Source organism: Canis lupus, chromosome 27 (assembly GCF_003254725.2).
Source record: "Canis lupus dingo isolate Sandy chromosome 27, ASM325472v2, whole genome shotgun sequence".
In the NCBI taxonomy this organism is placed as follows: Eukaryota; Metazoa; Chordata; class Mammalia; order Carnivora; family Canidae; genus Canis; species Canis lupus.
The window spans coordinates 33894293-33921779 of NC_064269.1; the positions used below are offsets into that span (position 1 = coordinate 33894293).

Here is a 27487-nt window from a genome sequence, read left to right on the forward strand (position 1 = left end):
GAACTCCTATTTAGCCTGCCAATTACCTGTGAAAGTTATCCTCCCTCTTTTTTATAGATGAGGAAATGGGCTGAAAGATTAAAGAATTCAGGGTGACTCAGAAAATGGATTCAAGATCAATTCTTCTGCCTAAATCTCACTCTTTTTACTACTCTATGCTATTACTACACAGACATATTTCAGTATTGTGAAACAGACCATTTGAGATATCTCTGGTGAAGATATTTTATTTTTCATAAAAATATAATTGTACAATGCTCTTCAGAGAAAGAAAAATTCCCTCAATGCCCCCAAATACCATGTGGATTAATAATCTTCCTTTCTTTCAAAACTAAAAATGTAATTGATAATATGCAACTGATTTCTTGTGAAATATAGTATTTATGTTTTTAAATTTTCTTTCCCTTTATTTTAACTAAAGCTAAGTCCAGTTTAAACCTATGCTTTTTGTAATGAGCCAAATCAAGTCTATCATAATTCAAAGATGATGAAATAAAATGCTAAATGGTGATGCTGATAAATATTGTCAATTAGCTGGTACACAGTGATATGAATTTGCTGCAGTAAGACAGAGTCTGATTTAGATACAACAGACAGGTTTTAGATAAAATAGAAAAAAAATTTAAGAACATCAACTATATCCTAAAACTTGACCTGGTCAAACTTACTCCATTTTATATTCAGTTGTTCTAATATCTGGCAGGTCTATGCTAAGTTAATGACAGAATATGACTGGTCTAAACACACAAATATATATTTTCCCCTTATCTTCCTTTCTTTGGGGGGAAAAAAAAGAAAACTAAAACATTACTCTCTTCACTTAGGGAACAAAGAGAATAGCGCTGACCCAGAGGGATAGAGCTCACTGATTCTCTCACTCTCTTCTGTTTTCTCTCAGCCTGGATGTTGTCATTACAGAAAGTGAGAGATGCTGAGATTTCAGTGTGCTGCTTCTTAACTGGAATGGGAAAAGAAATGCTCCAGCTGTTTTAATCAGTGACATTTATTAACATGCTTCAAGTGGCCAAAACGTGCAGCCAGCACAATACCCAAAGCAATCAAAACATTCCTTTTTAAGACCAAGGAACTTTCTCTTAGTATTATCAACTTTAAAATACCAAAAAAAAATATGGGTTTAGGAATAAACTCAATACGTTGTAATTTACTTTCATCCAAAATTACACATCCTCTACCTGAGGATAAAGTCACTGCACTTGTAAAGATACTGAGGTGGGGGTGGAGGGTAGCTCAAATGACCCTGTAATTTAAAATTACAACCCGAGAAGAAATACTTCAGGCACAATGGAGACATTCCATTGAAGAGCCACATTCATCTTGGAATGTTTGCTTTGAAAACAACTCTTCTGGGGAATTCAAAAGGTACTGAACAAAAGCAACACAGAGTAAATCTTGGGTTGTTTTGCAAAATAAAAATATACATTTGAGTAGACCAGATGGCAAAAACATACCCATTACAATCTGAACACTATATTTAAAACACTTAAATTCTGAAGGTCTGAATATTTAACAATTTCTTATCTATCTATATTTGTGATCCTAAAAAGACATTAAATACTCTTAAACCCCCAGTTCTCCAAAACACAGAGACCCAACAGGCTGGGCTAGTGGTATATCAGTAGTCACACAGGACTAGACTAGATCTGAGTTTGCAACCTACACACGAAGAGATTTTCAGGAACTCTGGGCTAAGGGGAAGCACTTTATTCAAACGCATAGCCTAAGAGAAAGGGGGAGAGTACCTTGTAATCTGAAACTATGTGGTCCATCTCTTGTTCCGCCTCACAATCTAGACTATGATGCCTCCTCTTACACTGCCATTTCATAACAAAACATACTGTTTAGAAGCCAAGTATTTGCTTCATTAGAGCTAAGAACAATTATAATTTAGCAGCAACAGAGAACACAGTTCCTGATTTAACTATGGGAAAGAGAAGAGAGAGTGATCAAGTGTCCCAGTGAGGAAATTGAAAGATCCCTAGTCTATTTGCATGTATGATATGATGAGCTTGATTCCTCAACCATCACTCTGTCTGGTAGTCAGGAAGAAAGTAAATATAGCTGTGATGGGAACCGAAAAAAACCTCTCTGGCTTCTGCACCTCCTGCCAGGCCTGCCAGCTGCGGTGCTGTGCACACCTCCAGTTTAGTGCTTCACTCCGGAGTGGAGGTGCTGTTAGGGCCAAACCAGATGCACACCCACAGTGTTTCTTTCTGGCTCAGAACACATTCTTAACGAAACTCTTGTCAGGGAAGAAACTAAGTGTTCTGGTTATGCCTACAGCCATTAGATCTACTAGCAATTTCTCCCTCATTTTGTTCCAGATCTCTTGAGGCAGAAACTCGATCTCAGCAGCTAATTTCATCCTATTTTCTTTAGAAAAATTCTCCGAGTTAGTTGACTACACAAGGCAATGTGTGTGAACATTCACTCCTACCCTCCCCACATACATATACAGACATACAATAGAAACACATACATACATTCATACATATTCTAGGTTGTCAAGAGGATGTATGCTGCTGAAATGCCTAAAAGGTTATTTCTTGCTTAAAAATGAAATTTGACTAATTATTCTCCAAGTGTGGAGTAAGCCCTAGCAAACTTTTATAAATATAGTTTGAGAAGACAGCAACAAAGAGGCTGTCTTGAGGGCTTTCCTGATGGATTTTGTTAACACGTACATTATTTAAAACAGGCATATCAGTATGGATTATAAAAATAGAAATGTATATATTTGTTAATACATATTCACAGCTTATGCTGGAATGGCTCACAGGAGAAATCATGGTTCATGCAGAAAATAAACATTACTCAAGTAAATATAAACAAATAAGATTAGGTCCATTAAGGCTGAGAACTTAGTCAGTAGTCAGCCCATTTGGTTTCTCTTTGTAGGGCAATCAAAAACATAAAAGAAGGTGACACCTAAACACACATACACATACAATGACATGAAATACATGGAAAGAATATAAATTAACCAATAAAGCAATGTGGAGTTAAGGTGCAAAAATACAATCTTCACCCACTTTTCTCTACCCCTGTGTTTTCAAGCATTGCAACATGTTAAATGCCATGGGTGGCAATACCAACCAGAACAGGTCTGAATGTTTATAAATTTTCTAAGTGTTTAAAGTTAAAGCAAAATCCTTTGGGATTTATAATCACACATTTTGGTAGAAACTGCAGATTTACAGAGATGACTACTGAGCAGTAGGTAGTAAATGGAGCCAAGAAGTACAATCTTGCCCATTCATCCTCCATAGGAATCAGAATATTGGCTTCTATCAGTGACTCGTCATTTTGAATAATCTTCACCCTGAAAAATAAATCAAAGTTACCAATGTAAGAATGTTTGGAAGTGAATGAAATTTGGTTAATCTTTTTTAAAATACATTTTATTTGTTTAATATCTACGGAGAAGGGCTTTTTAAAAATACAGACTGAAAGAAAACTGAGCTGATTCAGCCTTTTTTCTTTAATTCAATTTAGAGCAAGGCAAATGTTACCTGACCTAAGAAAAGCTAACAAAAAGCAAACCCTTCAATTTTATAAAAATATTTTAAAAGAGGGGCACCTGAGTGGCTCAGTCAATTGGGCGTCTAACTCTTGATTTGGCTCAGGTCACAATCTCGGCTGTGAGACAGAGCCCTGGCATCAGGCTCTGGCTGGGCAGAGTCTGCTTGTCCCTCTTCCTCCCCTTCTGCCCCTCCCTTTGTTCTCTGTCTCTCTAAGAAATAAAATCTTTAAAAAAAATTTGAAAGATAAAAATTTTATAACTTTTTAGAAAAGATTTTATTAATTCATTTGACACAGGGAGAGAGAGCGTAAGCAAAGGGAGCCGCAGGCAGAGTGAGAAGGAGAAGCAGGCTCCCTGCTGAGCAAGAAGCCAAACTCTGAGCTCAGGGCTTGATCCCAGAACTCTGTGGTCATGACTTAAGCCAAAGGCAGACACGTAATGCCATTCAGGCACCCTGTAACATTTTCTTATAACTGCTCCAAGTGCTCCCAAAGCAGTCACGATGATAAAGAAACCAGTCCATGACATCTTCATCACAAAATCTTTGCAGTCTCTTCAACAAATGGCACTGGAACATTGTTACTCACATGCAAAAAAATTAAATTGGAACTCTATCTCATACCACATAGAAAATTAACTCAAAATGGATCAATGACCTAAAATATAATAGCTAAAACCATAAAACTCTTAGAAGAAAACATAGGAGTAATTCTTCATGACCTTGGATTTGGCAGTGGATTGTTACATATGACAAAGCATGAACAACAAAAGAAAAAAACCAGATAAACTGGACTTCATCAAAATTTAAATGTTTTGTGCAATAAAGGACACTATCAAGAATGTGAAAAGACAATCTACAGAATGGGAGAAATATCTGCGAATCATATATCTGATCAAGGTCTAGAACCCAGAATTTATAAAGAACTCTTACAACTCAACAACAACAACAACAAAAAAAAAAATGAAAAACAACCCAAATAAAAAACAGGGGCAAGGGACTTAGACATTTCTTCAAAGAAGATATACAAATGGCCAACAAGCGCAAGAAGATGCTCAACACCATTAGTCTTTAGGGAAATACAAATCAAAGCCACAGTCAGATACTACTTCACATCTTAGGAAGGCTATAGTTTTTAAAAATGGAAAATAAAAAGCATTGGCAAGATGTGACAATTTGAAAGCTTCATATATTGCTTGTGGGAATGTAGAGTATTTCAGCCACTGTGGAAAACAGTTAGTGGTTCTTCTAAAAGTTAAATATGTAATTACGTATGAGCTAGCAATTCTACTTCTAGGTATATACACCAAAGAATTGAAAACAAGTGCTAAAACACATACTTGCTAAAACACATGCTCATGTTTCAAAGCATACTGTTCACAATAGCCACAAGGGGTAAACAAATGTCAACAGATGAATGGATAAACAAATTGTGGTATACATACACAATGGAGTATTATATACCCATAAAGTAGCCTAAAGTACTAATATATGCTACAATGTGGATGAGCCTTGAAAACATGCTAGGCAAAAGAAGCCAGACACAGAAAGTCCCATTCTATATGTTTCCATTTATATGAAATATCCAGAGAGACAGAAAACAAATTCGTAGTTGCTAAGAGCAAGAGGGATAAGAACAGGTAACTGCTTAATGAATCCAGGGCTTTCTTTAGGGTGATAAAATGTTTTTTAACTAGGGATGCCTGGGTGGCTCAGTGGTTGAGTGTCTGCCTTTGGCTTGGATGGTGATCCTGGGGTCCTGGGATCAAGTCCCACATCGGGCTCCCTTCGAGAAGACTGCTTCTCCCTCTGCCTGTGTCCGTCTGCCTCTTTCTGTGTGTGTCTCTCATGAATAAATAAAATCTTTAACAAAAAATTAAAAAAAAATTTTTGTAACTATATAGAAGTGGTGGTTGTATAACACTGTGAATATACTAAATGCCTCTGAATTATTACTTTAAAATGGTTAATTTTTTATGTGAAATTCACCATAATAAAAAAAAAATCCTACACTGATGGGCTACTGTACTAGAGCCTGGACTAGGTGAAGACAGGTTTTCCCATTAGAACTGTGTGACCTTGGGTACCTTAGCCAATTCCTTTGCTATTTCTTCATCTGTAAAATAAAAGGTGTAATTCCTTAACATAATCATTGGAGGAAATACATATGATAAATATATGTGAAAGTGTTTTATAAGTTGTAAATCAAAATACAAATAAAAGGTATTATTAACAATTATTAACATTATTAACAAAAATGGTATATCCCCATTCATGGGCTAAGTCTATTTTTAAAAATTTCCAAAAATGTATCAGTTGCTCTTCATAGATCCCATGTAAAATTCATTTCAATATTTACAATCTAACATCATTTCACTTGCTTATTAGTGTATTACAAATGACATCACTTTATTTAATGACAGACCAAGGGAAGAAGTCAATAGAAACCCTACCCTAAGATACTCCTCTAAATATAAACCCTCCCATTCACTGTACTCACAGGAATTGCTATTAGCATCTGTCTTCCCAGCTTTTGTGTGCCTGCTTGAGTTCTGCTGAGATTTGCTCTGCTCTTCTCCAGTGAGTAGGGCCTTTATTTCAGAAGGGATTTTTCCTTGGTCCATTGCCATGCACCACTGCTTGTACTGAAATAGGTAAATATATTTAAGTACAATTTTATTAGTCATATTTCAGGAACCACTGGTAGAAATCCTAGACACAACTCCGATAACTAGAGGTCAAATTGGCTGTTGGGAATCCTACCCTCCACCGTATTTCCTGTTTACCACCTAGGACACGTATGAGGCTTGCCATCTTTCAGAAGAGGGTGGGCAATTGCTGATGGATCTTCTCATGATATACTGGAGTAGTGTTCATACTCAAAAGGCCCCTCTGGTGGAAAGAACATTTGCCCAGTGTGCCACTAGTTAGAATCCTTCTGTTTTTGCTGTCACACTATATTTCTACTCCTAAAATAAATAATTGTCGTACATTTGGGTTATCTTCCATTTTTTTTCTTTCATAAACAATCTCTCAGTAAAATTATCATGTACATTCTGCTTCCACCAGCACTATACTAAAATGCTTATTTGCCTACATCCTGGCTAAAGGTTAATATTCTTTCCCATATTTGTCAAATGGATATGCGAAGCTTGGTATCTTCATACTTTAATGTAAATTCATTTTGACTCCTAAGCGTAGGTTTCTTCATTTGTTTACTTATAGACTTTCTTACCATTTCCAGTTCCTCTCTGAGGGCACATATGGCTCTTTCCCGGCTGGATACCAACTCTTCCAAATACTGATATCTTAGTTTTTTCCTAGCTCGGCATTCTCTTGCACTCTGACGGCTTCTCTCAAGCTTTGCCTTCAGGTCAATTTTGGCCGGCTTGCGACCACGTTTGCCAGGCTTCTTTACTTTGCCTCCAACCACCTTCAGCAAGAGAGAAAAGAATTTTTTTTTCCGGTTCTACTTTTAGGAAAATGACTAGGGGTGCATATTCGCAAGGAAAACACTGACAAATAATAAACAAAGGAAACCTATGAAACTAAGAAGGCATAATCCCACGAAATGTGTGATGTGTCTTTGCTTCCTGATTTTTTTTTTCTGATGCTTTTGATACCACGAGTGTGAGAGAAGAAATACTGAAGTTTTCCTTATTTCTTCAGTAGTAAACTTTAAGTAGTTTAACAGTAAACTTTATGAACCATATGTAGCTGGATACTAAAATCTAAAAGATGCCATTAAATGTTTTGCTCACAGGAATTTTTATTGACTTGAGAAAATAGTAAGTAAAAAATATTAACATTTAAGATTCAGTGTGATCTCAACATACATATAAACAACAAAGTAAACAAATAAACAAAATAACACATAAAAGAAAGGATGTTTGGGGCTCCTGAGTGGCTCAGTTGGTTAAGTGTCTGCTTTCAGCTCAGGTCATGACTTCAGGGTCCTGGGATCGAGCCTCCTTCTGCTCAGCGGAGAGCTTATTTTTCCTGCTCTCCTTCTTCTCCCTGCTCATGCTCTCTCCCACTATTTGTGTCTCTCTCTCAAATAAATAAAAAAAATTAACAACAGAAAAGAATGTTAAAAGGAAAATGAAGATTTCTGACAGGTGTCATTATCAATAGCTTTTTTCTCATTTGTATTTTTTATGATTTTTAAATGTTTACAATTAGAAAAAACAAAATTTGTATGAAAATCGTATGTTTGTATGTATGTATAAATATATATATTATGTGTATATATATATATATATGTGTGTGTGTGTCCTGAACGATTTGGCTGTGAATTCTCTCTTTAAATTTGTTGAGCCCAAAGAAACACACCAGAAGTCCCGGACATCTTCAGGATAATCCTCTCCTGCCTTTCAAGAAGTCTATAATTATGACCCTAGACTGTCTCAGGAGATTTCTAACTGCTCCCACTGGTCATAAGACATCTTTTCAATATCTTTGTTATTCATTTACCTGCATTGGCACAGTTTTTTGGTGACTGACAAAGTAATTTAATCCTTTTCACTGTTTAGCTTTGGAACCTCCCCAAGTTTTTATGTAAGACATAACTATGAACTAAATTTGATGAATTTTTAAATACATGAACCTGAACTTGTGTATCAAATAAATTTTCTTGAAAGCAATTACCTTGAAAGAGGTTACATTTATTCCAATGAACAAGCTTTTTGAGAAAGTGCTTTTAGAGCTAGTTTCTTACAAGCTACAACACAGTCTGCCTCAGATTTTCTACTTTATCTGATGAGGTTCTGAATGATGTCTAGTTCTGAAAAGTACCCTCAGGAGATAAAAATGTCACAACTTCAGTATTTTGAAACGAATACTGCTGAGGCTTTCAAGGCAACTGTTAAAGATGCAAAACTCGAACACTGACAAGCCACTGAAATAAAGTAGCAGCTTTATCAGGTAATAAAACTCAAACTCTATATTCATGTGGATATAAAAATTCATTTGTTTGTTTGAAAATCACTCTCAATTATCACATACCAACAATGCCGAGTACTCTATAAAAATCAAATCATTACTCAGTATAATGGTCAGGTGGAAAACCAAACTGTAAATATGAATCAGCCACGTTTACCAGACCCTGGGTAATACCATGATGGTCAACCACTGCATCCCGCATTTAATAGCATGGCTCTGAAACAAGACTGAATACTCCGAGGCTCTGGGAAAAAACTTTCTTTTCCACCACTATTGTAAAGCTAGCTGCTTCAGTACTACTCCCAAATTAGTTTCAACTTTTCGAAAACAGGTCTTTTAGGGGCACCTGGGTGGGTCGGTGGGTTAAGTGTTCGACTCTTGATTTCAGCTAAGGTTATGATCTTAGGGTCCTGAGATTGAGTTGCATGGGGCTCTGCGCTCAGCGGGGAATCTGCTTGTCTCCCTCTCCCTCTGCTCCTTCCCCCTCATCCCCCCCCAACCGAGCACTCTCGCTCTTAAAAAACAAACAGGTGGGCAGCCCCAGTGGCGCAGTGGTTTAGCACTGCCTGCAGCCCAGGGTGTGATCCTGGAGACCCGGGATTGAGTCTCACGTCAGGCTCCTTGCATGGAGCCTGCTTCTCCCTCTGCCTGTGTCTCTGCCTCTGTGTGTGTGTGTGTGTGTGTGTTTCTCATGAATGAATAAATAAATAAATCTTTAAAAAACAAAAAAAACCCAGGTGTTTTAAAGCTTTTTATACTATGCATCATGTTTTTATTCCAATATAATATATACCTCAGGAAACTGCACAATTTTAATAAAATGTTTTTAAATAATCCTACATTGAAATAAAGTATATCTGCTATTGCTACAGTTTTTTTTTTATTTTTTAGTTTTTAGTCTCAACTTCAAACTATACAGTTTTTAAAAAGTAACATATTTACAGTATAAACTCAGGTCTATAGTAAAATAAATGGTAATCACATCTATTTTCTATGTAGTGAAATGAATCATCAATCACAACACTATTATCTAGTACCTCATATATTGCTGTTTATTTTGTTTTGTTTTTTATATTGCTGTTTTTAATTAATTCAGGAGAGGCTGTCTTTGAGAAACCAGCAAGAGGACATAGTGTACTTCAGAGACTGGACTGATTTTTGAAACAAACCTTACACAGTCATAAAAATAAAACAACAGTTATAACTCTTTGTTTAGTTTTTATGGTAGTAATATTATTTTACTCTTTTTTTTTCCCACTAGAAAGGCATAATAAATAAATACAGGGTTCCTGTGTTTTATGTCCTCTCCTGTAAAATTACATTAAAACCACATAACCACCATTTCTCTAGTTTAATTTTTCCTCAATGGTAGACTGAATTCTTGGCTTTGGGTGCCAGCTAAAATCTGATTAGTGTACTAGTTTTCAAGAGAGCCAGGTACATTGCAGGGTTACTGGAAATCTAAGTATAAAAACACTTTGTAAAGAAAAGGTATTGGGACACCTGGGGTGGCTCAGTGGCTGGGCATCTGCCTTTGAATCAGGTTGTGATCTCAGGGACCCGGGATCAGGATCAAGTCCCATGTCACGATCAAGTCCCATGTCGGGCTCCCTGCATGGAGCCTGCTTCTCTCTCTGCCTGTGTCTCTGCCTCTCTCTCTCTCTCTCTCTCTGTGTCTCATGAATGAATAAATAAATAAATAAATAAATAAATAAATAAATAAATCTTAATAAAAATAAAACTTAAAAAAAAAAAAAGAGAAAAAAGGTATTACACAAGGGGCGGCTCCTGGGTGGCTCATTTAGTTAAGCATCTGACTCTTGATTTCAGCTCAGGTCATGATCTCAGAGCTGTGGGATTGAGCCCCACATTGGGCTCCATGCTCAGCCTGGAGTCAGCTTGAGATTCTCTCTCTTCCTCTGCCCCTCCCTCCCTCGCATGCTCTCTTGCTCAAAATAAATAAAACCTTATATAAAAAAAAGATATACAAATGTGGGTCAGTATACTAGCTGCTTTAACAAATGAACTTCATATATTTCATATGCCATAATGATTAGGGGAGGGTTAGGAAAAATTAATAGAAGGAACCAGAAACCAAAACTGAAATCGACCTCACAAATTCCTCCCAAATGTCTCTGGGCCAAAAATCATCCTTACCAATGTTTCATAATGTTTTCACAACTCAGTGATAACCACCCTGTTCCCTTGCCCTCTCCTATTTCTTCTGTGAGGAAGCATATTAATATGGCTAAGTGAAAGTACTGATGTTTATGCACAACACAAATAAAAAAAAACTATGAAAATAATATAAAATTTAGTTTTTTTCTATTCTAGTTTTATTTCTATTCACATAGAGCCACATGGAATTTTAAATAGCTATCTTTAAAACTAGTGGTATCTCTTTATCCACTACCCATTTTACTTTTCTTTTTGTCCTCCCCCAAATATATTTGTTAACTGGAAATAGAAAGCCCCAAGGGAAACCCTCAGAAAGCTTGTCTCCCTAGCCCTCGTGAAGAAATTTGCTAGCCATTGATTTTTTTTCTTACTCTCCACAGAGAATTCATTACACAAAGGGAGGATAATAAAGATGTTAGATTTCAGTAGGGCTTTTGCAATACCAACTTTGTCTTCATTATATGTTTAAAATGTTCAAGTCTATTATAGGCAAGTAAGAATGAAAAGCCTACTTTTCTGTTAACTACTTTTTTTAATAAAACACTTTCTCCATTGAAACAAGCTAAAACTAGATGTTATGATTTTTAGAAAGTAAGCACCAAGGACTGTCATATAATTCTTAGTTCACAGCAATTACTATTTAATAAACACAGCAGATAAAAAACAAAAGATGTTCCTAAATAACGAATGGGTCAAAGAAGAGATCATAAGGGAAATTAGAAAACTACTTTGAGACAAATGAAAAGGAAAACCCAACATACCAAAACTTTGAGAGACGCAGCTAAAGCAGTGCTCAGAAGGGGGCTGTAAATGCCTAAACTAAAAAAGATTTGAAATCAGTAATCTAACTTTCTACCTTAAGAAACTAGAAAAAGAAGAGCAAATTAAATCCAAAGCAAACTGATGGAAGGAAATAACAAATATCGAGCAAATAAAACAGAAGATGACAAAACAATAGAGAAAATCAATGAAACCAAAAGTTGGTTCTTCAAAAAGATCAACAAAAGCAACAAAGCTCTGGCTAGACTAGTCAAGAGAAAACATCCAAAATACTAAATTCAAGACCTACATAAATAAATAAATAAATAAATAAATAAATAAATAAATAAATAAATAAATAAATAAATAAATTCAAGACCAAAAGAAACATCATCCCTATCAACTTTACAGAAATAAAAATGGTTACATGGGATACTATGAAAGATTATATGCTAGTAACCTAGGAGAAATAGTCCTAGAAAGACACAGAATAGCAAAACTGACTTGAGAAGAAAGAAAATCTGAACAGACTTGTAACAAAGAGATTAAATTAGTAATAGAAAAATTTCCAGGGCAGCCCCGGTGGCGCAGCGGTTTGGCGCTGCCTGCAGCCGGGGGCATGATCCTGGAGACCCGGGATCGAATCCCACGTCGGGCTCCCTGCATGGAGCCTGCTTCTCCCTCTGCCTGTGTCTCTGCCTCTCTCTCTGTGTTGCTCATGAATAAATAAATAAAATATTAAAAAAAAAGAAAAATTTCCAACAAAGACCAAGTCCAAGTGACTTCACTGATGAATTCTACTAAACATTTAAAGAATAGGGGATCCCTGGGTGGCGCAGTGGTTTAGCGCCTGCCTTTGGCCCAGGGCGCGATCCTGGGGACCCGGGATCGAGTCCCACGTCGGGCTCCCGGTGCATGGAGCCTGCTTCTCCCTCTGCCTATGTCTCTGCCTCTCTCTCTCTCTCTGTGACTATCATAAATAAATAAAAAATTAAAAAAAAAATAAAGAATTAACACTAACTCTTTATAAACTCTTCCAAAAAACAGAAAAGAACATTTCACAATTCATTCTATCATGCCATACCAAAACTAGCCTGATACCAAAACTAAACAAAGATATCATAAGAAAACCACAGATCAATATGTTTTGTGAATGGAGATGTAACTATCCTCAATAAAATGCTAGCAAATTGAATCTACAACACAGAAAGAGGATTATACACCATGGCTATGTGTGACTTATCCCAGGAATAAAGGTAGGTGTCACAACCAAAAATCAATTACTATAATACATCATATCAATAGAAAAAAAGCGTCAAAGTTATATTTTCTTCTCAAGAGACTCAGAAAACACTTGACAAAACCCAACACCCTCATATTATAAAAAACACTCAACAAACTATGAATAAAGGGAACTCCCTCAACTTGATAAAGGTTGAAAAACCCACAGCTAACATCACACTTAAGGGTGAAAGATTGAAAGCTTTCCTCCCAAAGATCAGGAAAAGACAAAGATCTGGTCTTCTCTCATCACTTCCACTCAACATTGTATTGAAAAATCTAGCCACAGCAATTAGGCAAAAAAAAAAAGAGAGACTTCATTCAGATTGGAATGGAAAGAGTAAAACTATTCCTATTTGGGATGATATGATCTTATATACAGGAAACTCTTGGGGTACCTGTGGCTCAGTTGGTTAAGCATCCGACTCTTGATCTCAGTTTAGGTCTTGATCTCAGGGTCAGGAGTTCAAGTCCTATGTTGGACTCAATGCTGGGCATGGGGCTTATTTTTTTTAAAAAAAAGGAAAAAAAGAAAAAATCCTAAGGAATACACAAAAACTATGAGTGAACAAGGTTGCAAAGGACACGATCAATAAACAAAAATTAGCTCCATTTCTATATACAATGAGCAATCTGAAATGAAATTGTAAAAACATTCACTGAGAATAGCATAAAAATATATCATTTAGAATAGCATTTTATTGAGGGTATTTGCATCCTTTCTCATAAAACATATTGGTCTATAGTTTTCTTATGACTTCTCTGGTTTTGGTATTGGGCTAATATTGACCTCATAGAATGAACTAGGAATAAATTTAACAAAAGAAGTACAAGATTTGTACACTGAAAACCATAAAACAGCATTATAAGAAGCTAAAGATCTAATAAAAGTAGAAAAAAAAAGTAGAAACATTCCATGTTAATAAATTGAAAGACTAAATATTGTTAAGATAACAATACTCCCCAAATGGATCTATGTACAAATTCAACACAATCCCTATCAAAATTCCAGCTCAGTTGGTGGGCATCCAACTTTTGATCTCACAGTCATGAGTTTGAGCCCCATGCCGAGTGTAGAGATTACTTATAATACACTCTGCCTTTTTGCAGAAATTGAAAAGATAATAATAATAATAATCATAATAATAATAATAATAATAAAAATCAGGGGATCCCTGGGTGGCTCAGCGGTTTGGTGCCTGCCTTTGGCCCAGGGCGCGATCCTGGAGTCCCGGGATCAAGTCCCACGTCGGGCTCCTGGCATGGAGCCTGCTTCTCCCTCCTCCTGTGTCTCTGCCTCTCTCTCTCTCTGTGTCTATCACGAATAAATAAATAAATCTTTAAAAAAATAATAATAATAAAAAACACAGGGACCCAAAATAGCCAATCCGAAAAACAACAAAAGTGGATGGCGTATAATTTCTGATTTAAAATTTTATTAGAAAGCTACAGTAATCAAGATAGAGTGGCAATGGCACAGGGGTACACACACATATCAATGAAAAAGAAATGAGAATCCAGAAATAAACCCTTACATTTATGGTCAATTGATTTTTAGTAAGGTGCCAAAACAATAGAGAAATAGGAATAAAACAGTCTTTTTCAATAAATGGTGCTGGGACAACTGGTTATCTGCAAGCAAAAGAATTAAGCTAGACTCCTATAACATGCCATATACAAAAATTAACTCAAAATAGAACAAAAACCTAAATGTAAGAACTATATTTATAAAACTCTTAGAAAAAAACAGCGATAAACTTGTGACCATGGATTAGGCCAGGGTTTCTTAGATGTGACACCACAAGCATACGCAACAAAAGAAATAAATTGGACTTCAAAATTAAAATTTTTGTACTTCAAAGAACACCATCAAGGTCAACCCACAGAATGGGGAAAATATATGTAAATCATACAATGATAAGGGACTTGTATCCAGAATATATAAAGAAATTTGACAATTCAACAAAAAAGACAACCCAATTAAAGTGTGAGCAAAGTGTATGAATAGACATTTCTCCAAAGAAGATATATAAATGCCCAATATACATATGAAAAAACATTCAACATCATTAGTCATTTTGGAAATTTGAATCAAAACTAAGAGATAACACTTTATACCCACTACGATGGCTATATAATAAAAAGCAGCAAATAATGTGGAGCTGTGGAGAAATGGAACTCACATACATTGCTAGTGGGGATATAAAATGGTGGCCACTTTGGAAAACCATCTGCATGTTTCCCAAAATAATAAACCAGAATTAACATATGACCCAGGAATTCTACTCCTAGGTCTATCTCCCTAAGAAATGAAAACCTATATCCACATAAGAACTTGTACAATTCATGTTCATAGCACCGTATTTCACGATAGTTAAAAAGTGGAAATCAACCCAAACGTCCATCAGCTGATGAGTAGATAACAAAATGTAGTGTGTCCATAAAATGGAACATTATTCAGACATAAAAAGGAATGACATACTGATACATGGTTCAACATAGATGAACACTGGAGGGGGGGGTGGAGCAAAAAAAAGAAAAAAAGATGAACACTGTAAACATTATGCCATGTGAAAGTAGCCAAACACAAATGGGCACACACTGTATGATTCCATTCATACAAAATGTCCAGAAAAGGCAAATTTAAAGAAATTAAAATTATAGATTGCTTAGGGTAGGGGGAAGGGAAGGAGAGGATAGGGAGTGGCTGCTAAAGGGTTTCATTTTTTTTTCTTTTTAAAATTAATATACTTTGCTTTTTAGAGCTGTTTTAGGTTTATAAAAAAAATGAAGCAGACAGTACAGAGAGTTCCCATATATCCCCTTTTTCTCCACCCTTCCAGTGTCCCCTGTTATTAACATCTTGCATTAGTGTAGTACATTCATTACAGGTGATAAACCAATGTTATTAATAAATCCAAAGTCTACATTAGGGTTCACTCTTTGTGTTGTACAGTTTTTTGGGTTTGACAAATGCATATATCATGTATCTCCCATTATAGTATCATACAGAATATTTTCACTGCCCTAAAAACCCCACATTCCACCTATTCTTCCCTCCCTTACCCCCAGAGTCCTGGCAATCACTGACCTTCTTACTACCTCTATAGTTTTATGTTTTTCAGAATGTCATATAGTTGGGATCACATGGTAGGTACTTTCCAAACTGGTTTCTTTCAGCTAGTAATATGCATGTAAGTTCCTCTCTATCTTTGTTGTGGCTTAATAGTTCATTTCTTTTTATTGCTTAATAATATTATATTATATGGATATACCACATTTTGTTTATAAGAGTTTCTTTTTAAGGTAATGAAAACGTTCTGGAAAGACAGTGGTGACCATAGCACAACTCTGTAATATACAGTTGACCTCTGAACAATGTGAGGGTTACGAGCTGACCTCCAAGCAGTCAAAAAAATCCATGTATAACTTTTGATTTCCCACAAAACCTAACTACTAATTGACTACTGTTACCTGGAAGCTTAACTGATAACATAAACAGTCAACTAGTACATATTTTGTGTATTATATGTGTTAGATACTATATTCTTATAATAAAGTAAGCTAGATAAAAGAAAATGTTCTTTTTTTTTTATAAGATTTCTTTGGAGTTCTTTTTTTTTTTTTTTAAGATTTATTTATTTATTCATTCAGAGAGAGAGGCAGAGACACAGGCAGAGGGAGAAGCAGGCTCCATACAGGGAGCCCGACATGGGACTCGATCCTGGGTCTCCAGGATCACACCCTGGGCTGCAGGCGGTGCTAAACCGCTGCGCCACCGGGGCTGCCCGATAAAAAAAAAATGTTAAGAAAATCATAAGGAAAATACATTTACAGTACTGTGCTGTATTTATTGAAAAAAAATCCATGTATAAGTGGGCCCACATGTTGTTCAAGAGTCAATTGTACTAAAAATCACAGAATTGTATAGTTTTAAAGGATGAATTTATAGTATGTGAATTATGTTTTGTGAATTATTTTTCAGTAAAGCTGTTATCTTAAAAAGATAGCTGTTAAAAAAATATATGAATCTTAAGCAGAAAGAATAGAAGAAAGAGAAGAATCAAGGTGGCATGGAGACACAAGCTTATGAAGAGAAAGAATCACAGAGGGGAGGGGATAAGCATAAGGGTTTTTTAATCTGTGAGTTTAAAAAGGCCGAGAATTAACATACAACTATGGATTTAGCCAAGAGGGAGTTCCTGATAATTCTAAATGTAACCATTACAGAGAAAGAACAGAACCTAGTCTGCAAAGGTCTGAGTATTTATGGCACAGGCTTCCCAGTCAACAAGTTTAACTTCATAGAAAGAGGAGTTGTGCGCTATCTAGGAGCTTCTTAAAATAAGGAAGACCCTGGGGTCCAGATTAAATACTATTCCAGATTCTTGGCTCATTCTACTTCTAGCTTTTTAGGAGCTAACAACAAACACTTAAATTCAAGGCGAAATCAGGGTGTGCAGGGATAGAGCTATGGACAAAGTCTTGAATTAAACACTTTACATATTATGTTATTTCACACCATTTCAGGTGAGGAATTAGCATCATGCTCATCTTTTTCAGGTAAAGATGGGAAAATTAATTCCTTTATTCAACAGCCATATATTGAACATACACCATGCCCCAAACACTGTGAAACTCCAGGAATGTTAGTGTAAGAAGATGAGGTCCGAAACTGTAAGGTTTATAGACTCATGAAACACAGCAGACATGAAATAAACAGTAACATCATAAAGGGCAGGACATGGGTGTACACAAGAGTGCTGGTGATGGAGGGATGCATACACACACACACACACACACACACACAGATGCACAGTGATCTCTTTATAGATGACAAAATTTTAGTCCAGAGAATTTCAGTATCAGAGCAGAGTCTAGAACCTAAGACCCCTTGTTTGCATCACAGCAACTTGTCACAAAGTAACTCACTATCATCAAGTATGACAATTCCCCCAACTTCATGGTGGGACTGACTTGATCATATCATGCCCTGAAGAGGCCCTAAAACTGACAATGCTTTATATGCACTGCTATATTAATACTATACAGTCACTCACTTACTCCATCCAGCTCACTGGGACATTAGGCACTTGCTGGCACTTTTCATTTTATGCTTCCTTGAAACTTCCCTCTACTGTTGCGGCCCTCCATGCCCACCAACTGAAGTCAAGCCAATCTGTTCCTTTATAAAATCTGACTTAGCTCTTCCTCTTTACTCCTACTATCTGTATTAGTCTGATCCCCCCTCACAGATTGCTACAACAGGTTCTCAGTGGGTCTTCCTACCATCTCTCCTTTTCCACTCCCACTTCTAGCTAATCCATCTTGCAAAGAGCTGCCAAAGAGTTAACCTTTCTTCTCAGCTTATTAAAATAACTTCGCTGTATTTTCCTTCACTGTAAAACAAAACAAAACAAAACAAACAAACAAACAAACACAAAAGGTAGTATCTGATCATTACAGAAAGAATAAACTGTAACGGCCCTTTGGCCATGTTACAGCTGAAGAGAAGACCTCTGACTCAGCACTGCTTACTAGGTCACCATATCCAGTATATCAGTTTGCTGTGGCTGCTGTGACAATTACTACAAACTTAGTGGTGATTAAAACAACAGAAATGTATTCTTTCTGTTCTGGAAGCCAGAAGTTTGGCAGGATTGCACTCCCTCTGGAGACCGAAAGGGAGAATCCATCCTTTGTCTCTTCCAACCTCTAGTAGCTATCAGTGTGTCTTGATTGGTGGCCATAGCAATCCAGTCTCTACCTCTGTGGTCACACTGCCACCACACCTGTCTGCCAAATCTCCCTCCGCCTCACTCTTATGAGGACACTTGTCATTCAATTTAGGGTCCACCCAAATAATCCATGATAAATTTTTCCTCAAAATCACTAACTTAATCACTTTTTTCCCCCAATAAGGTAATATTCACTTTTACCACATAAGGTGATAGTCACAGGTTCCAGGGATTAGGACACATATATCTTTCTAGAGACCACCATTCAGCCCACTACATCCAGCCTCCCACTCACCAACCCAATCCTCTCTTTCATTACTTCCAATGCGGGAATCATATCAAGTCATGCCCCTCTAGGACTTTACCTCATCCCCTGCATTCCCATCTATCCTCACCATTTCTCTGTGACCACCATCCAGGATGGGAAATGTTATGCTTTCTTTGGTTAGAGTCAGCTCTAGCCCTCTTTCTTTGATAATCACCTTCCTATCCCTGACGATCACCCTCTCTCCATATGCTATTTTCTTCTCCAAATGTCTGGAACATATAATATAGTGAACACACTGAATTTATATGTTTTATTGGAGTTTTTTGGTGGCCTCACAGATTTAAGTTCTATCACCTCTAAGCAACGTGAGCTCCTCGGGCACAAAAGCTGTGTTTTCTACTTCCAATAAATTAGGAATATTCTGAAACTGACTTGTTGGTATCACGACCAACTTACAGAAGTTGTAAAAAAAAAAAAAAAAAGAAAGAAAGAAAGAAAGAAAGAAAGAAAAAAGGTCCCTCGTACAGGATATAAAATCTGAAAAACCAGTTAAGAACTCTTTAACTATTTTATTACCCTCTTTGCACTTATTTATATCCTAATGCTCTAATTCTTAAGGCAACTCATAAAAGTTTCAAACTATTAATTCTAAGAGAATTACTGCATTTACACGAAGTGGTAGGTAGCAACAGCCAAACCTAGAAAAAAAAAAGAGCAGGAGGGCTTGTTTCACTCTTTTTAAAAACATGAAAAGTTATCTCCAACTGATTAAAGAAAAATAAGATAGAGATGAATGTGCCCAGCTAGTGCTCTTTACCACTTTAAAGAAAAAACAAGTAGCTACATTTTCATTTGGTGTTATGACTCCTAAAACTTCCTTCACAGCTGTGGGTTAGGCCTTTTATTTACCAGATCTTCAGAAAGAAAGTCTAATCACATCTTCCTGCTGCTAACCTTTCTGCCAGTTTTTCTAGTCAACGGAAGGAGGAAGAAGATAAAGTAGGCCTCTCTGAACTTAGAGTTAACTCCTGCCTCTCCTCTCCCAACACCTATGCCTGTCCCCAGTCCCCAGCTATGATTGTTCGCAGCTAAATATAATACTGTATATATTTTAGCTATGCCTTAAAACTGTTACAAACTGACTCCATAAGAGTGGTGTATACCTGCCTTTACTTCTTTCCTGTCCAGCTCTTTCTCAACTGCTACATTTTGGCTTCTATCCTATCACTCTAGGGAAAATTCTCTTGCTAGGTTCATAAACAATCTCCTATTTTCCAAGTGCAATGGATACTTTTTCACTGTTGATCTCTTTTGTAGCATCTCATATTGTTGACTAAATTCCCTCTTTAAAAATTCTCTGGTCGGACAGCCCCGGTGGCGCAGTGGTTTAGCGCCGCCTGCAGCCCAGGGCGTGATCCTGGAGACCCTGGATCGAGTCCCACGTCAGGCTCTCTGTATGGTGCCTGCTTCTCCCTCTGCCTGGGTCTCTGTCATTCTCTCTCTGCGTCTCTATGAATAAATAAAATCTTAAAAAAAAAAAAAAAATCTCGGGCAGCCCCAGTGGCGCAGTGGTTTAGCGCCGCCTGCAGCCCAGGGCGTGATCCTGGAGACCCTGGATCGAGTCCCACGTCAGGCTCTCTGTATGGTGCCTGCTTCTCCCTCTGCCTGTGTCTCTGCCTCTCTCTCTCTGTCTCTATGAATAAATAAATAAAATCTTTTTAAAAAAATTCTCTGGTCCCTTAGACAGCATAATAGCCCCTTTTTTCCCCCTTGTACTTTTTTTTTTTTTTTTTATCACTAATCTCTCCTTTCCCATTTACGTTGCTAAGTCCTATTCCTCGGCCTCTTCTGATCATTTTACTGTCTTCCAGGGTTCTGTCTTTCTAGCTCTTTCTTCTGTCCACACTCTTCTCCTTGAAGGATTTTATTCATGCTCTATCAACCACAACCCAAACTCTCAATCTGGTCTTCAGCTCAGGTCTTTTTTATGAGCAATCTAACAAAGCTGGGGAGGAGTCAGAAAGGACTAGCATTTACTGAGAACCCATGAGATATATACTAAGTTCTTGTGATTTGGGCTCACATATATACAACTGACTATTGAATAACATGGGAGTGATGGGTGTCAGCCCCCGAGCAGTCAAAAAACCACCTGTAACTTTTCATTCCCCCAAAAATTGACTACTAGTAGTCTAACGTTGACTGGAAGCCTAACTAATAACATTAACAGTCAATTAACACATATTTTGTATGCTATATGTATTACAGAATTTTACAATAAAGCTAGAGAAAAGAAAATATTAAAATCATAAGGATGAAAAATATATTTACAGTACTGTACTATATATATGTACTTTAAAAATCCACCTGTAAGTGGATTTGTGCAGTTCAAACCTGTGGTGCTCAAGAGTCAACTGATTTTTTTTTAAAATAAGTTCTACGCTCAATGTAGAGCTTGAACATATGACCCAAGATCAAGAGTCACATGGTCTACCGACTGAGCCGGCCAGATACCTCAAGGGTCAACTGTTCTTATATTTAATTCTAATTTGTCCAAAATCATAACAGCTTGAAACGTGGTAGAAAGAAGACTTGAACTCTGGTTTTATGCCAAAATCCACGTTCTTACCTAACTGGACCATCTGCCTCTTATCTTATTGCAGTTCCTACATCTTTACCCCAAATCATTCTCCAGATAGCCATTAGCATTTTTTCTGTCAAAAACCCAAATTCGATAGTTACCTCTGCATTACTTTTTTAAAGACCTTATTTATTCATGAGAGACACAGAGAGAGAAGTAGAGACACAGGCAGAGGGAGAAGCAGGCTCCATGCAGGGAGCCCGATGTGGGACTCAATCCCAAATCCCAGGATCATGCCCTGAGTCAAAGGCAGACGCTTAACCACTGAGCCACCCAGGGATCCCTACCTCTGCTTTAAAATCATTCAATGGCTCCCCAACATCTATGGCCTTGGTTTTCAACCTTCGGTAAGCATATGAGCCACTCAAGTGGGGAGCCTAATTAAAATTCAATTTCCCAAGCCCCAGTCTCAAGATTCTGGGTCAGCAGGTGTTTTCTTTATTCCACACTTTAAAAATACTGACCAAAATTTGTTAGCTTAACTTGCCAAGCATATCGTGATCTGGCCTCTGCTTACTTTTCCATCTTTGTCTCTGCCCACACCTCTACTTGTGTTTTATGTTTTAGCTCAGGGGTCAGCAATCCATAGCCCTGATGGCATGCAAAGCCCAGCCCCTTCCCTGTTTTGGTAAATAAAGTTTTATTAGAACACAGCCACACCTCATCATTAAGTTCTGCCTATAGTTACTTTTGTGCTAAATTGGCAGAATTGAATAATTGCAACAGAGATCATATGGCCAGCAAATAATTACTATCTGGCCCTTTACCAAAAATATGCCAATTCCTGCACTAACTTATAGCATAATACTTATTATCCAGTGCAATATGCTTTAGTACAAGATTTTCCTTCTTTCCCATTTTCTAGGGAACTCCTATTCTTCCTCACAGATTCACTCCTACTGTGTGAACCCATGTGCGACATGCCTAGACAGGCATCCATTCATACCACTCCAAAAGCACTTTGCCTCTAGTGCCCTAATTTTTTTTAACCTCACTATATTGTAATGATTTTTCTATAGGTCTACTTAGCCCACTGAAATGTAAGCTCCCAAGAATAGTTATAAACTTTTTACCTTTGTATCTCTCTTGCACAATGCATGTACATATTAGGTGTTCAACAAGTATTTAATGAATTAATGAATGAATAAACTTTTCTGAAAACCTTAAAAGAGTTAATTAATCATTCTGAATAAGGATAAGTAAACTTAGATTTCAACTGGTTTCTGTAGTATTAAAATTACTCTTTAGGGTTAAACTATCTTTTGAGGTGCCCTATGTAAAATGTGCATGTAACCTAAACAGCAAAGGAAGGTACATTAAATCTGTCAGAGATTTGTTTGGTAGACTGGCTCTTCTGTGTTAGTCCTGTGGTTAGCACTGATGAAGAGGAGGACAGGAAAGGCAAAAAATGTCTGAGTTTTGTGGCACTGCTCAAGGTGGCAGCCCCAACTATGGCAAAGGATGGATAAAGGATCAATAGGAGGGATTTCAAGGGCCAAAGGCAGGTCTGGGAATGTCAAAGACATTTTTTGGCCAAGTTAAAATTTTTGTGAGAATCAATGCTACCCCGAACAGTTGAATGCAACAGAAGACCCTATCTTCTTACATAAGAGGTAAGGAAGGTGTAAGAAACCTTATTTTCAGATAATCGTGTGTCCTACAGGTAAATTGAAGTCTGTGAAGTCTATTAAGGAAACAGCATCCATATTAGTATACTATCCATATAGTATAGTATATTAGTATGATTAGACAGTGTCTGGCCCACTTTCTTGTCAGTCGCTGAACTGAAACTTGATGCCCTACACTGTCAGGCAATACAGTATGGTAGTCTACTGTCAGCTTATCCTGTGGCAGGAATGCATCTGGTCTAGGATATTTCCATTTATATCAGTCATTGATTCAATAAACATAAAAGTCATATATAAAATTAAAAAAATAAGAATCTTCTGCCTATGATCAAAGCCTCTGAAAATAACACACTTTTATTTTCTTTGTAATTGAATGCAGCAAGTCAGGAAGAAGCAGCTTTTGTAAAAACAAGCACTTTTTCCTAGTGGTAGACATGCAGGTAGGCTCAGGAGACTACCTTTCTCACACAATCTGACAGTTCAATGCACAGCTTAAGTTCATTTCATGCCCCATCCCATTGCCCCTTCCCATCTCGGGGCATGGTTAGGAGCAAAGGGTAGTGTAGGATAAATAAGCATTGCTGCAAATGTTGCGAATAGCATGCAATTAAGAATTAATAAAAAAAAAGAATAAAATGAGCATCTCAAGTACCTACTGCATTGTGCTAAGACCAAAGAAGTCACTCTTAAGTAACAATATTTTTTGTGTTTACTATGTGTTAGACTCTGTACTCAGTGCTTTATAATAATGCATTATCTCTAATACTCAACAAAGCCTATGAAAATGGTATTGACAATTTAATAGATAAAATGGAAACTCAGAAACGTTAATTAACTCAGCCAAGGTTGTTCCTTCCCATCTAGCCTAGTAGAGATCTACTCAGTGTTTGAGCTCTGCTACTTAGCACTTTCCCAAGCCCCTACTTTCAGATGCCCATCTAGCTCTTGCTTTATTTTTGCCATTTGCCATTGTCTATATACTCTGCCTGGGGGGCTCAATGGAGCACACTGATTAATAAAGCCTGGGTACATCAGGGCAATCTCCTTAATATTACTCTGCTCCAACTTAATTCAATCACTATTAAAGAGTACTCTATGCTGTATCAGGCACATTGCTAGATGGTAGAAAGGCAAAGCTTCATTTTCATTCAAATCTGTGTGACTCTGACTCTAGAAAGCTAGATGACAGAATGTGGAGAGCTCCTGGCAAACTCATTCATCACTACTGATGAAAACAACTCAGAAGGGATACCTGGATGGCTCAGTGGTTGAGTGTCTGCTTTTAGCTAGGGACCTGGTCCCGAATCCCACATCAGGCTCCTCACAGGGAGCCTGCTTCTCCCTCTGCCTATCTCTCTCTCTCTCTCTTTCTCTCTCTCATGAATAAATAAAATCTTAAAAAAAAAATCAGGATATTGAATCCTTATAAAGGGAGGTCCTCATATCATCATCTGTTTCCCAACCTGCTCATTCAAATACTGTCTCTCTATAACTGCCACTCCTGACCACTGCATCCTCTTTCTATTCCCCTGGCCTTGCTGTCAACTAATTTGGCACCCTTTTTTCTCTCCCACCATACTTTATTCATTTATTTTTAAAAAATATGTATATATTTTTTATTCATGAGAGGCACAGAGAGAGTGAGAGAGGCAGAGACACAGGCAGAGGGAGAAACCCTCTGCAGAGAGCCCTCTGCAGCCTCCCTGCAGGGGGCCCAATGCGGGACTGGATCCTGGATCACGCCCTGAGCCAAAGGCAGACGCTCAGCCACTGAGCCACTCAGGTGTCCCCCCACCATACTTTATGCTCAGCCACCAGAATCCCAAACTCCAACTCTCACCTCCTCTTACTCAGGAGAAAATGGAACCTGAGACTCCATTACCTATACATAATGTGAAGAGAAAATGTGGGGGATCCCTTGGTGGCTCAGCGGTTTAGCGCCTGCCTTCGGCCCAGGGCATAATCCTGGAGGCCAGGGATCGAGTCCCACATTGGGCTCCCTGCATGGAGCCTGGTTCTCCCTCTGCCTGTGTCTCTGCCTCTCTCTCTCTCTCTCTGTGTCTCTCTCTCATGAATAAATAAATATCTTAAAAAAAAAAAAAGAAAATGTGTTTTGTGTGTGAGTATGTATGTGTATGCTAGCAGGACAATGTAATTCTGCAGGACTCCAACAACTAGAGCACAGAGAAAGGCAGGATTGGGAGCTGCCAAAGACTTAAGGGCTGTTTCATAATGCCCGGTGCCGGAAGAGTAGTTCCGATTTTGCTGTACATGGCATTTAAGTATTACTCATTCACAACTATGACATGTATTCAAAGTGAAAGTAGTGTATTCACAGAAGCACTGTCCATCCAGAGACATGTGGAGTGGATTTTCTTTCCCATAATCATTAAAGATTTAAGTAACTGCTGGTTTCTAAAAATAATCAATTAAAAAGAATGAGAACTGAGTTCATTTTGCATTACTTGTGAACCCTATAGGAAGTAAGTTATGGATCGTCTACACCCCAAGATTTACCTTCATTCTTTTAGGGAAAACAATAAAATTTTATACTCTCCACTACAGTTTGCTAGCTTTAGAAATGACTCCTATGTGATTTGACAGGTAAGAAAAATAGCTCAAAATCCTATGTATTTTTCTTGGAGTTGAGACTACTGAAGATTTTGAGAGTTATTAAATGTTTCAAAAGTCTGAACTAAAGATTTTGTAGAATTTATTGCCTCAAATTAAGGAAATTAAAGAACAATGTTATTTTAGCATCCTTAAGGAGCCATAACATTATTTTCTGCAAAACGATAATGGATACAGTATTCAGATTTGCTTTCAAAATTAATAATACTGAACAATCAAGCTAACAAGGCATTCATGGAAAAATTATTTTCTGATGTCTGGAAAACTTTCAGAACTTCCCCTTTCTGTCTTGGAAACACAACTTCCTGTTGGGGTTTGCTACTTCACAATCTGTTTCTCCAGGTGAGTCTCAATTCCAGACTATTGCATTGGGCTTTCCCTTCCGTCTAATCATTTTTCTTAGAGCCTTCTGTAAGAGCAGGAAGAGGGAGATAATGTAGAATAAAGCAGGCAGCACAGAAAAGCTAGAAATTTTTTTTCATTCTAAGGGTGGGTGAAACAAAAACGTGACAGCTGCAAAGTGTTAATGGTAAGGTGGGAGGGGGAAAGGGCACCCAAAGAAAGAAAAAAAGCTAGCACAAGCAGTATGCCAGAGACTGAAAAGGAAGACCTCTGAAAGGCATAAAGGAGTGACTTTCTACTTCAAAAATTGGTAAAGTCTAGAAGTCAGACTCCTTTAAAAAAAAAAAAAGTCCAATTTTCTAAACATTCTAAAACATCAATAAGCTGATCATCCCTATCTTCATGAAATAAAACTAGATAACACTAACGTAGATAGACATAGGGCAGAGATACGTTATATACACAAACTACATGAATCAGCCAAGAATGAACAACGCCTGTTAGAATCACAGGGACAAGTGATTTGGATTGCGATAGGGGAATGGTGGTAGGATATTAAGACAGATTAACAAGAAGGAATTCACTACTTTTCTTAGGGAAGGCTTTCTAGAGGAGGTTAGATTCTGGACGAATAGCAACAGGAGCTTAGCAGAGTGTTCCAACCAACCAACCACAGGAAAATAGCTCAGAGGGGGAGTGAACTGATTATATGAATGGGGCATTGAGTAAGGGAGGCTGCGAGAAGAAAGGGGAACCTTCAAGGGGAATAGGGCTGGTTCAGGGTGCCCTAATTAAGGTCTCCAAACTGGGGAAAGTCTGGAAGGGGGTCAGGGGAAGGCAAAAAGAAAAGCACGGTAAGTTTCTTCACTCGTTTTGCTGGGCAAGTCAAGGACGAGGGTTGGCACTACCTGGAAAAGCTGACAAACAGGCTTGCCCTGGGAGGGAGAAATTTCCAGAGAGGGCCCCTTCTGGAAAGACGCAGCGCCCCGTCCCCTGAATTCCTGGCTGGGTACCACGGGGGTAATAGCCGGAGGCTCCGGGATGTCTAAGGCAGGTGTTTGCTGGGTGTTGGCGTGGCTACCGGGCTGAGGTTCAGCGGCGGGTCTAGCCCTTAGCGACAAGCAGGAGGCGGCGGCGGCGGCGGCAGCTGCGCGTGCAAACCACAGGACTTACCTTACTGTCATCCATCTCCGCGGACAGGCCGGCCTGGCCAGGCGCTCCCTCCCCCTGCCCTCCCCCGGCTCAGCCGGCCTGGCCCGGCCCGGCCCCCGCCCCGGGGGAAGAAGGGGATATGGTTCTGACTGTCTCCTCCTCTCGCCTAACAGTTCGCTTCCCTGATGCCACAGTCACGGGGACGAGGGACCAGTTCAGGAATGACAGAGCGGACCCTGGAGGCGGCCCAAAACGCCTCCTTTCGCCGCCGCCGCCTCCTCCTCCCCCTCCATGACAGTCTCTGGGTGTGTTTACAGACGCCCTGGAGAGCGGCCCGGACCGGAGAGTGGGCGGGAACACTGCACGCGGAATGGCCTCTTCGGGTGCCG

The 27487-nt window shown here is 38.1% G+C and overlaps 1 protein-coding gene across 1 annotated transcript; it reads right to left on the minus strand.

The window, feature by feature from the left end:
- Nucleotides 1-211: 211 nt before the first annotated feature.
- Nucleotides 212-27487, minus strand: CREBL2 (cAMP responsive element binding protein like 2). The gene is made up of 4 exons (XM_025455134.3): nucleotides 27120-27487; nucleotides 6775-6972; nucleotides 6040-6184; nucleotides 212-3340 (listed from the first exon to the last, which is right to left on the minus strand). Exons 1-4 carry the CDS (start codon nucleotides 27132-27134, stop codon nucleotides 3336-3338), a joined length of 363 nt encoding a protein of 120 aa, XP_025310919.1. The 5' UTR covers nucleotides 27135-27487; the 3' UTR covers nucleotides 212-3335.

Coding starts and splice junctions, on each gene's coding strand:
- CREBL2 (XM_025455134.3), bottom strand. Junction 6,185..6,774: donor TCAGAGAGGAACTGGAAATG/GTAAGAAAGTCT, acceptor TACCTATTTCAG/TACAAGCAGTGGTGCATGGC.